The sequence below is a fragment of the Microcaecilia unicolor genome, chromosome 7, assembly GCF_901765095.1.
Source record: "Microcaecilia unicolor chromosome 7, aMicUni1.1, whole genome shotgun sequence".
Lineage (NCBI taxonomy): Eukaryota > Metazoa > Chordata > Amphibia > Gymnophiona > Siphonopidae > Microcaecilia > Microcaecilia unicolor.
The window spans coordinates 298,414,584-298,427,444 of NC_044037.1; the positions used below are offsets into that span (position 1 = coordinate 298,414,584).

Below are 12,861 nucleotides of genomic sequence, written 5' to 3' on the forward strand. Positions count from 1 at the left end.
CCTAAAAAATAAGTAAGTTCAGCCCCAGTTTAACTTCATAAATATTGACAAGCAGTGCAACACTCATCGTTGACCTTCCATCCATCCATTCCACGGCACATAAAACAAGACACAACACAAACCAAGCAGAAAGACAGAAGACAGATCTTTTAATGGCTCTATACCTTTACCTGAAGAGGGTTCTTTGTGCTTATGGCGATAACGTGGTACTTGTAGTAGCACAGTTCACAGCTCCACGAGCCCCTCTCGCTGATCCACTTGATTAGGCAAGGCTGGTGTGTGCATCGGACCGATCCATCACATCGACACGGGCTCAGTAACTCCCCCTGGAAGGAAAAGGTTTGCAGATTAGACAGGAAGCTAGGTAAGTCATCAATCACAGGGGCAGGCGACAAATTTTCGCTTTGTGTCATTTCCCGTATAATTTATGGCTTTTCATTTTATTCAGCTTTTTTTGGCCATTTTGTTGTTACAGGAGCAATGATGTTAAGAGTTAATCCTCTTTGCAAAGAGTGTACACCATTATCAGTACACAAAAATACACAAAAGATTGTGTTTTTTTCTGCTCATTTTAGTTTGTTAACTACCCATAAGTCATTGTAAACGACAGTCCATCCCTAGCTATCTATGGAGAGGAATTATTATTATTATTGTACTAATAATATTGTGAGCTACAATATTACAAAATTATGGAAACATTTAATAAACAATGTTACAACAATAAAGCACCAACATCTATGAAAACTAAAACCTTAATATCAAACCCCTTCTCCCCACCAAGCACATAAAGAGGGGCATTATCAAAAGGGATGGCCAAGTTTTGTTGAGGACGTCCTCGCAAAACGTCCTGATGGAGGGGCGGGGAAGCCCATATTATCGAAAAAAGATGGACGTCCATCTTTTTTTTCGATAATACGGTCGGGGGCGCCCAAATCCTGAAATTTAGGTCGACCTTAGAGATGGTCGTCCCTATACTTGGTCATTTCTGATTTTCGGCGATAATGGAAACTAAGGATGCCCGTCTCAGAAACGACCAAATGCAAGCCCTTTGGTCATGGGAGGAGCCAGCATTTGTAGTGCAATGGTCCCCATGACATGCCAGGACACCAACCGGGCACCCTAGGGGGCACTGCAGTGGACTTCATAAAATGCTCCCAGGAACATAGCTCCCGTACCTTGTCTGCTGAGCCCCCCAACCCCCCTTAAAACCCACTACCCACAATGTACACCACTACCATAGCCCTTATGGGTGAAGGGGGGCACCTAGATGTAGGTACAGTGGGTTTGTGGTGGTGTTTGGAGGGCTCGCTGTTTCCTCCACAAATGTAACAGGTAGGGAGGGGGATGGGCCTGGGTCCGCCTTCCTGAAGTGTACTGCACCCTCTAAAACTGCTCCAGGGACCTGCATACTGCTGTGATGGACCTGAGTATGACATTTGAGGCTGGCATAGAGGCTGGCAAAAAATATTTTTAAAGATATTTTTTGAGGGTGGGAGGGGGTTAGTGACCACTGGGAGAGTACGGGGAGGTCATCCCCGATTCTCTCTGGTGGTCATCTGGTCATTTTTGGCACCTTTTTGTGCCTAGGTCGTAAGAAAAACACGACCGCTCCATGGATAAATCCTTCTTATCTGTTCCCTTCTCCACTACTGCCAACTCCAGACTTCGCGCCTTCTGTCTCACTGCACCCTACGCCTGGAATAATCTTCCTGAGCCCCTACGTCTTGCCCCATCCTTGGCCACCTTTAAATCTAGACTGAAAGCCCACCTCTTTAACATTGCTTTTGACTCATAACCACTCGCCTCCACCTACCCTCCTCTCTTCCTTCCCGTACACATTAATTGATTTGATTTGCTTACTTTATTTTTTGTCTATTAGATTGTAAGGTCTTTGAGCAGGGACTGTCTTTCTTCTATGTTTGTGCAGCGCTGCATATGCCTTGTAGCGCTATAGAAATGCTAAATAGTAGTAGTAGTAGACCAGTAAAGTCGTCCAAGTGCTCGTCAGGGACACCCTTTTTTTCCATTATGGGTCAAGGATGTCCATGTGTTAGGCACGCCCAAGTCCCACCTTCGCTATGCCTCCGATACACCCCATTGAACTTTGGCCGTCCCTGCGACGGAAAGCAGTTGGGGATGTCCAAAATCAGCTTTCGATTATACTGATTTGGACAACCCTGGGAGAAGGACGCCCATCTTCTGATTTGTGTCGAAAGATGGGCGTCCTTCTCTTTTGAAAATAAGCCTGATACTCTCCCAATAAAATCTTGATAAGTGTTGAACCAATAAGTCCTGGACCATCTTGCCAAGACCCTCCATTTGAACTTGAAGATTTTATACTGAAGGTGCCACAGGGAAAGAAGTCTTCTTGGGCAACTAATAAAGATCCAGGCCTTCAAATCTTAGGACAAGGCAGGAGTAGATTAGATGCCTCTTTCTGAGGCTACCAGCATCAACATTGAGGGCCTTGCCATCACGACAAAAGGCATATATGCTATGACAGCCTCCACTGGTGCAGGCATAGATACTTCAGGCACTGGGGCAGCTCGCAATGACTTAATGAGCACTGAAAGGAGTTCATTCAGGCTCAGACAACTGGCTAAATCTCTCTCCTCAGTCCTGAAGGACCTTCTGGGACATTTAGGCTAGAAAGGCTTAAAATTGTGAGTGTGCAGTAGAGTCTTGAATGTTCTCATTCCCTCACTAGACCATGCCTCATGGAAACAGTGGATTTGCTCTGAAACTAGCCTATCCTGTCTCCAGCTCAACTTCACTGTGAACACTGAAGCCTACTCACCATAGAAGATCCATTAGACTTCAACTAAAGGGTTTGGGGGCTGGAACCTGACAGCATTTTATCAGACTTGGACACCAAAGCAGACTCCAGGGGAGCAGGGTTCAGGATTCTTTGAAAGATATCCTGGAGCCTGAATCATTGAAGCCACATGGACCTAGATTTCACATTAGTGGAGGAGTAGCCTAGTGGTTAGAACACCAGTCTTGATATCTAGAGGTGGACAGTTCAGATCCCACTGTTGCTCCTTGTGATCTTTGGCAAGTCACTTAACCCTTCATTGCCACAGGTACAAAATTAGATTGTAAGCCCTCCAACGACAGAGAAATACCTAGTGTACCTGAATATAACGCACCTTGAGCTACTCATGGTTTTTGCAATGTACATACATACCTTGATGCAGATTCTTACTACTACATAATTTATTTATTTATTAGGTTTATTTACCGACTTTTTGAAGAAATTCACTCAAGGCGGCATACAGCACGAATACTGTGTGCAGTTCTGGTCACAGCATCTCAGAAAAGTTATTGCAGAATTAGAATAGATATGGAGAAGGGCAATGAAAATGATAAAGGGGAGGGGACAACTTCCCTATGAGGAAAGACTTCAGCTTGAAGAAGAGATGGCTGAGGGGAAATATGATAGAGGTCTATAAAATACTGAGTGGAGTGGAACGGGTAGACGTGAATTGCTTGTTTACTCTTTCCAAAAATACTAGGACTAGGGAGCACGTAAAAAGCTAGTAAGTAGCAAATTTAAAATGAATCAGAGAAAATATTTCTTCACTCAACGTGTAATTAAACTCTGGAATTTGTTGCTAGATAATGTGGTAAAAGCAGTTAGCTTAGCGGGCTTTAAAAAAGGTTTGGCTGCATGAAAAGTCCATAAGATGGACTCGTGAAAATCCACTGATTTTTTCTAGGATAAGCAGCATAAAATCTGTTTTACTGTTCTGGGATCTTGCCAAGTACTTGTGACCTGGGTTGGCCACTGTTGGAAACAGGATACTGGGCTTGATGGACCTTCGGTCTGTCCCAGTATGGCTACTCTTACGCTTACCTTATGTTTAATGTTTAAGACAAATATAGACAATTATCGAAGTAAAAATGTTCAAATAACAGTACAAGGTATGGTATAGTATGCTACCTTACATTACATGTTTTATTTATTAACCGCCTTTTTTAAGAGATTCACCAAAGGCAGGATATAACAGCTTTATACGAACAACTTTCATTGTGTTAACAGCACGGCAATAGCAAAATATCAGCCCAAAACAAATATTCTGATAGTGATGGGATGAGACTCTGCTTGTGTTGCCAGCTCACCCGGGGCAACTTGGACAGGCTAACCCTGTTCTAATTTCCATAAGAAAAGTAGGAAATGAGAGGATGGATTTCAAAGCCAATTACATGGATACATAGCAATTCATACGTATTAATTGGCCGTCTGTACATTGTTCATCCTCAATGTGCTTAGTGGTGCACAGCATGAATTCTATTAACTGCATTTTGAGGAAGTATCTCCTGGGACAGGTTTAGGTTGGAACAGGAAGATAATGATGCTATGGTAGTTATTTTACTCGCCTTATTCAAGAGTTTTATTACAGAAACATGGCTCCCTGACACGAACTGTCCTTTGATTCTATCTTTACTACTACTACTACTTATCACTTCTATAGCGCTACAAGGCATACGCAGCGCTGTACACCGTACACGAAAAGACAGTCCCTGCTCAAAGAGCTCACAATCTAAAAATGGAATGTTGCTAGTGGAATAGCAACATTCCATGTAGAATCTCAAATAGTAGCAACAGAATCTCCAATAGTAGCAACATCCCATGTTCCACTGCACTAACCACTAGGCTACTCCTCCACTAGCAACATTCCATCTAGAAGCCTGCCCTTGCAGATCAGCAATGCAGCCGCGCAGGCTTCTGTTTCTGTGAGTTTGACGTCCGATAATTTTGTTTTCTGCCATGCTTAACGAACGCACGACAAGTGGCATTTGGAGTGCGTAGGTCATTACCACCCGGTTAACACATGAGACTTTACCGCTAAGTCAATGGCTTGCAGTAAGGTCGCAGGTCCAAAATGGACGCGAGGCAAGTTTGATTTTGGCGCATGTCCATTTTCGGCAAAAATTTTTAAAAGGCATTTTTTACAGGGTACGCTGAAAAATGATTCTGCGCACCCAAAACCCGTGCCTATACTACCGCAAGCCATTTTTCAGCACAACAGGGTCGGGTGGGGAGGGGAGGAGGAGAAGAGCACAGTCGGCTTGCCCTGCACCATAGAATCTCAGTCTTCCTGGAGAAAGTAATGCATTGTCCCCCTCCCAGGCTCTCTCCCCGGCTATATCCAGCTCTGCAATTTGGGTGGGGGGCGCAGAACTGGACCGGGGAGAGAGCCTGTTGTGGGGGGGGGGGCAGGCACAGGTGGACCGGGGAGAGAGCCTGTTGTTAAAAATTCACCAGCTCACCACTGCCTATACCCGTAAAAAGAGTGGGAAGAAAAGTTCTCTTAAAAAGGAGAAAAACATTCCCATCCAAAAAAACTGGTATTTAAAATGTTAGAAATAAACACACCAAAGCCCATCAAACATTCAGTTTAAAAAATCTCAACACTTATCTAAAAGAAGAGTAGTCCACAGTTCATAAAGGTCTTTATTTTCATAACAATTCCTTCAATCGACGACGTTTGTAATCCCATAACCAATAGCCTGAAGTGTGTCACATGAACAATACACCTTGACAAGAGCCTCTTGTTTCCTAATTGCTCCTGTATCAAGAGGATCCAGAACTGAGCTCTCTAAAGGGAACAAGACGGCAATGGAGATTTCAAAAAGACGTTCTCAAGAATCAACCAATCAGTAAACCTTTACGTAAAGGATACAAATAACTCTATTTAAAAAAAAGTCAACACCTCTATATGGAAGTCCCCGAGTCCATACCGTTCGTTTTTTCAACATGTATCCTAGTAAAATGGCTGCTCCCGATGCACAAGCAAATACGTGTGCAGTCCAGGGGTGTAGCCAGACTTCGGCGAGAGGGGGGTCCAGAGCCCAAGGTGAGGGGGCACATTTTAGCCCCCCCCCCCGGCGCCGCTGACCCCCCCAGCCATTATCGACCCCCCCCCCCGCTGCCTCCGCCAACTTTGACAATCCCCCCTCCCGCTGCCAACCCTCCCCTACCTTTGCTGGCAGGGGACCCCAATCCCCGCCAGCCGAGGAGGTCCTCTTCTTCCTGCGAAGGCTTTGATCTGTTTCTGACGTCCTGCATGTTGTACGTGCAGGACGTCAGACTCACTGAAACAGAACGAAGCCTTGCAGATCAGCCAGCATGTGCAGGACGTCAGACTCACTGAAACAGAATGAAGCCTTGCAGATCAGCCAGCACTGGCTGATCTGCAAGGCTTTGTTCTCTTTCTGTGCGTCTGATGTCCAGGACGTCAGAAGAGGACCTCCTCGGCTGGCGGGGATTGAAGCGATGTATCGCACCGCAGTGTTATCCCTTAAAGAGACACATCACGTAGATACCAACCGAATGGAGAGATACTTTCATAAACGAACTCCAATGATCCTGCAACTCATTGAGTTCGTTTATGAAAGTATCTCTCCATTCGGTTGTGCGTAAAGTGTTGGTATCTACATGATAACATGGCGTTGCGATACATTGCTTCAAGTATACGTATTGAATTCTACAATACAGTGGCATGTTATCTGCTACGTTTCGTGACCCCTGACGCAGGCGCTTGACGGACCGTGTCGGGTTCTTTGCAGAATTGTTTTCTACAACATATATGAATAAAGGTGTTACCCTTTTTGAAGGCCCCTGGTACTTTTTGGTTTTTTGTTCTTTGGACTTTGGTTTGTGCTTTGCTTCCTCTCTTTACTACATTAATTTCTCTGAAACATTTACCCGCATAAAACGCAAATGCAAATGTCCAAGGATTCTTTGTACCTACTGCAAGTTCCGCTTTGAAAATCTGTGCAAAGTCCCTAGATGAAAACCAGCTGCAGATTTTGTGTCAGTATGGGCAGTTTGAAGGTTGTCCCCTAAAGCAGTGTTTCCCAAGTCTGGTCCTGGAGTACCCCTTGCCAGTCAGGTTTTCATGATATCCACAATGAATATGCATGAACTTGATTTGCATACACTGCCTCCATTATATACAAATCTGTTTCATTCATATTCATCGTGGATATTCTGAAAATCTGACTGGCGAGGGGTACTCCAGGACTGGACTTGGGAAAACTATAAGGTGATAGCTTAACAATGCATTTCTTGATTGGCTTTTGGGAGTTACATTCCCTTCATTAGGACAAAACAAAATGAGCAGGTCAAAGCTAATGACGACATTGTCTTTCAGTGAATTTATGTGCTTATCTTACAGATGTATATGGTACCTTTCAGTGTGATTAATGTACTAATCCAGTTACTTTGACCTGATAAAGAAAACGTAGCTCTTGAAAGCCAGTCAACAAATGTATTATGTTAGTCTAATAAGAAGGTATCACCTTATATTTTCTTGTGTGTTTATTGACTTTTATTTCAGTGCGTTCAAGTGGATTAACACAGCAACCATACGACAACATCAGAAAAACAGAAATATATCAGCTCAGTGGAGCAGACCGAAGACTAGATTATCCTCTATGGATTGACCGGGGAAAGAAGGCAACCCAAGTCACGCTGTCAAAGTGTGATGACGTGATGCAGATTTTTATCAGTCCACCATGTGGAGATTGCAAGAGGCATTTTGAGTGCGTTCAGAGGTATGAAGTGATGTGATGGAAGCTGAAGCAGTTTCTATGCTGTGGACGTGTTATAGAAAATGTTGACTCCCGCTGCTCATAGCCAGCGAGAGGAGCTCGCCAACCAAGTAATTCAGCAAACGGAGATCCAACGGGGAAAAGCTAGATAGAAGTACTGAATAGATATAAAGATAAATGTTTGACAGCAGTAAATTTAAATCAGTACATAGCAATACCTCGACATATGCTAGTGAAAAATTGATGAGTTACTTGTCTCTAAAAGCATACTGCCAAAGGAATCATTCTTTCAGGATATCATTTTTCCTCTCTTTGTTCTTCATCAGAGAGCATGTTGAAATTTCAGGGTTTACCAAGTAACTTTCCTGTTTTCTTTTGCTTTCAGCGTTTCTCTTGGGATCTCATTATTTCTGCAGCTTTCCTACCCGGCACAAATGCAAGCACGTGGTCAATGCTTTGTCCTTAATACTATTCGGATTCGGTCTTATCTCCACTACTGTTCAACCTATTCATCAGTCCCCTGGCGCTCCTCATTCAAACAATGGGTATAAGTTTTTACTCATATGCAGATGATTTTTTGCTTATCCATTATGTTAGACCATCGAACATCGATCTTACACCCATTTAAATATGCTTGGATAAAGTAGCAGACTGGTTGACAACACATCAGCTGGTACTGAACCCGGATAAGACTACTACATCTTGGATAGTAGGGCAAGGCACATATCCCTCTGTGGTACCTGTGCTATTTGGTCAGAATATTCCAACAGTTAAGTCTTTTAGATATCTCGGGGTCATTATTGATTCCGCATTGACCTTTGAGGAACAAGTATCCGATGTAGTGAAAAAATCTTTCTTTCATCTGAGACGGCTTCGGTCAGTCAGAAATTCAATAAGTAAGGACTCTCTCAAAACGCTGACATCGGCATATATTACTTCACGTTTAGACTACTGTAACATTGTATATGCTGGGATTACTCAAGCAAACTTAAAGCGATTACAAAGAATTCAAAATACAGCAGCACGTATGATCTGTAGGGCCCGGAGGGATGATCGAGCAACACCTTTATTGCATCATCTGTACTGGCTCTTGTCCTGACACACAAAGCCTTTCACACATTAAACCCTAGCTACTTGTCGAATTTAACAATCCCCTACACCGCTATGCGAACTCTCAGATCCCTAACAGATAACAGGTTAGTCATTCCCCCTCTTACTAAGGCTAGGTGGGAATCTACACGGAGATCGGCTTTTTTCTACCTGTCACCCTCCCTTTGGAATAGCCTTCCAAAGGAGATCAGATTAGAGAAATCTTATCTCCATTACCGAAAACTTCTGAAAACCTTTCTCTTTATAAGCTACGTAGAACAGAACTTAGCATAATGAGATAAGGTCAAAAAGACAAAGAAAAATGGGGTAGCTTAACTGGATATTAGATTTTTAATTTGTATTGATTTATTATGTAGTTTATCTTGATTGCTGTGCTTTCCTGTCATGAATGGAATTCCTATGTCTGTTTATTTGTATATACCAATTTTTTTTATATATATGTAAACCGTTCTGTTTTGCAGATGCAATAAGATACGGTATATAAATTAACATAAATAAAATAAAATAAACAGCTGTGCTTCCCAAATCCATCCTCAGGTACTCCCAGAATATTTGCATACAGTGGAGTCGGTACATGCAAATCTACCCCAGAAAAAAATAGATCGATTGAGGATACTTTGAAGCCAACTTGGGGAATGACTGCTATTTGGGAGAATGCATGAGGTCGAACATTTATGATGGCGTGGAAACCTTAGCTGTGGGAAGAGGGGGTTTACTGCATGTTTCATATTGTTGAAAACAGATGAACCCTCCTAGAACCCTGAGTGCATAGGAACCCTGAATAAGAGGCTCAAAGCCTCTTTTACTATACAGTGAAACCTCGGTTTTCGTCGATAATCCGTCCGAAAACAATCGGCGAAATCCGAAACCGATGAAAACCCAGGCAATTAACGAGGACGGCCAAAATCGGGAGGACGTCCGTCTTCCAATACAAATTGGGAGATGGACGTCCTTTTTCGACGAAATTCGAGGCAACCAACGAAAACCGAGACAAATTTCTCATCGAAAAAATCAACGAAATCCGAAACCGACGAAAACCAACGTCAACGAAAACCAAAGTACTAGCGTCAGCCTATGTTTCTGACGCACACTGAGGCCCTCTTTTACCACAGCAAATAAAAGACTGTCTTTTTATTTTCAAAGAAATGGCCGTGCGGTAAGTGAACCACTTACCGTGCGGCCATTTCAGGGGGAAACACTCATCATAACCCATTGAGGTGGCGGTAAGGGCTTCTATGCTAACCCGGTGGTAACCGGGCAGTAATTACCACTGGGTGACTCTGGGCAAGTCACTTAACCCTCCATTGCCCCATGTAAGCCGCATTGAGCCTGCCATGAGTGGGAAAGCGCAGGGTACAAATGTAACAAAAATAAAATAGATACTATTGGAGATTCTACATGGAATGTTGCTGCTATTGGATATTCTACATGGAATGTTGCTACTATTGGAGATTCTACATGGAATGTTGCTATTCCACTAGCAACATTCCATGTAGAAGGCTGCGCAGGCTTCTGTTTCTGTGAGTCTGACGTCCTGCACGTATGTGCAGGACGTCAGACTCACAGAAGCAGAAGCCTGCGCGGCCACATTGGTGATCTGCAAGGGCCGACTTCTACATGGAATGTTGCTAGTGGGACTCTGGGCAAGTCACTTAACCCTCCATTGCCCCATGTAAGCTGCATTGAGCCTGCCATGAGTGGGAAAGCGCAGGATACAAATGTAACAAAAATAAAATAGATACTATTGGAGATTCTACATGGAATGTTGCTACTATTGGAGATTCTACATGGAAAGTTGCTATTCCACTAGCAACATTCCATGTAGAAGGCTGCGCAGGCTTCTGTTTCTGTGAGTCTGACGTCCTGCAGGACGTCAGACTCACAGAAGCAGAAGCCTGCGCGGCCACATTGGTGATCTGCAAGGGCCGACTTCTACATGGAATGTTGCTAGTGGGACTCTGGGCAAGTCACTTAACCCTCCATTGCCCCATGTAAGCCGCATTGAGCCTGCCATGAGTGGGAAAGCACAGGGTACAAATGTAACAAAAATAAAATAGATACTATTGGAGATTCTACATGGAATGTTGCTACTATTGGAGATTCTACATGGAATGTTGCTACTATTGGAGATTCTACATGCAATGTTGCTACTATTGGACATTCTACATGGAATGTTGCTATTCCACTAGCAACATTCCATGTAGAAGGCTGCGCAGGCTTCTGTTTCTGTGAGTCTGACGTCCTGCAGGACGTCAGACTCACAGAAGCAGAAGCCTGCGCGGCCACATTGGTGATCTGCAAGGGCCGACTTCTACATGGAATGTTGCTAGTGGGACTCTGGGCAAGTCACTTAACCCTCCATTGCCCCATGTAAGCCGCATTGAGCCTGCCATGAGTGGGAAAGCACAGGGTACAAATGTAACAAAAATAAAATAGATACTATTGGAGATTCTACATGGAATGTTGCTACTATTGGAGATTCTACATGGAATGTTGCTACTATTGGAGATTCTACATGCAATGTTGCTACTATTGGACATTCTACATGGAATGTTGCTATTCCACTAGCAACATTCCATGTAGAAGGCTGCGCAGGCTTCTGTTTCTGTGAGTCTGACGTCCTGCAGGACGTCAGACTCACAGAAGCAGAAGCCTGCGCGGCCACATTGGTGATCTGCAAGGGCCGACTTCTACATGGAATGTTGCTAGTGGGACTCTGGGCAAGTCACTTAACCCTCCATTGCCCCATGTAAGCCGCATTGAGCCTGCCATGAGTGGGAAAGCACAGGGTACAAATGTAACAAAAATAAAATAGATACTATTGGAGATTCTACATGGAATGTTGCTACTATTGGAGATTCTACATGGAAAGTTGCTATTCCACTAGCAACATTCCATGTAGAAGGCTGCGCAGGCTTCTGTTTCTGTGAGTCTGACGTCCTGCAGGACGTCAGACTCACAGAAGCAGAAGCCTGCGCGGCCACATTGGTGATCTGCAAGGGCCGACTTCTACATGGAATGTTGCTAGTGGGACTCTGGGCAAGTCACTTAACCCTCCATTGCCCCATGTAAGCCGCATTGAGCCTGCCATGAGTGGGAAAGCGCAGGGTACAAATGTAACAAAAATAAAATAGATACTATTGGACATTCTACATGGAATGTTGCTATTCCACTAGCAACATTCCATGTAGAAGGCTGTGCAGGCTTCTGTTTCTGTGGAATAGCAACATTCCATGTAGAATCTCCAATAGTAGCAACAGTGGAGGAGTGGCCTAGTGGTTAGGGTGGTGGACTTTGGTCCTGAGGAACTGAGTTCAATTCCCACTTCAGGCACAGGCAGCTCCTTGTGACTCTGGGCAAGTCACTTAACCCTCCATTGCCCCATGTAAGCCGCATTGAGCCTGCCATGAGTGGGAAAGCACAGGGTACAAATGTAACAAAAATAAAATAGATACTATTGGAGATTCTACATGGAATGTTGCTACTATTGGAGATTCTACATGCAATGTTGCTACTATTGGACATTCTACATGGAATGTTGCTATTCCACTAGCAACATTCCATGTAGAAGGCTGCGCAGGCTTCTGTTTCTGTGAGTCTGACGTCCTGCAGGACGTCAGACTCACAGAAGCAGAAGCCTGCGCGGCCACATTGGTGATCTGCAAGGGCCGACTTCTACATGGAATGTTGCTAGTGGGACTCTGGGCAAGTCACTTAACCCTCCATTGCCCCATGTAAGCCGCATTGAGCCTGCCATGAGTGGGAAAGCACAGGGTACAAATGTAACAAAAATAAAATAGATACTATTGGAGATTCTACATGGAATGTTGCTACTATTGGAGATTCTACATGGAAAGTTGCTATTCCACTAGCAACATTCCATGTAGAAGGCTGCGCAGGCTTCTGTTTCTGTGAGTCTGACGTCCTGCAGGACGTCAGACTCACAGAAGCAGAAGCCTGCGCGGCCACATTGGTGATCTGCAAGGGCCGACTTCTACATGGAATGTTGCTAGTGGGACTCTGGGCAAGTCACTTAACCCTCCATTGCCCCATGTAAGCCGCATTGAGCCTGCCATGAGTGGGAAAGCGCAGGGTACAAATGTAACAAAAATAAAATAGATACTATTGGACATTCTACATGGAATGTTGCTATTCCACTAGCAACATTCCATGTAGAAGGCTGTGCAGGCT

At 44.1% G+C, this 12,861-nt stretch overlaps 1 protein-coding gene across 1 annotated transcript in view; it reads right to left on the reverse strand.

The window, feature by feature from the left end:
* Positions 1–12,861, reverse strand: part of MARCHF4 (membrane associated ring-CH-type finger 4) — a 163,722-nt gene that overhangs the window by 51,646 nt on the left and 99,215 nt on the right. The window contains exon 2 of the mRNA XM_030209815.1: positions 171–326. Within this exon, the coding sequence (XP_030065675.1) occupies positions 171–326 (156 nt within the window). The remainder of the gene's footprint in view (positions 1–170; positions 327–12,861) is intronic.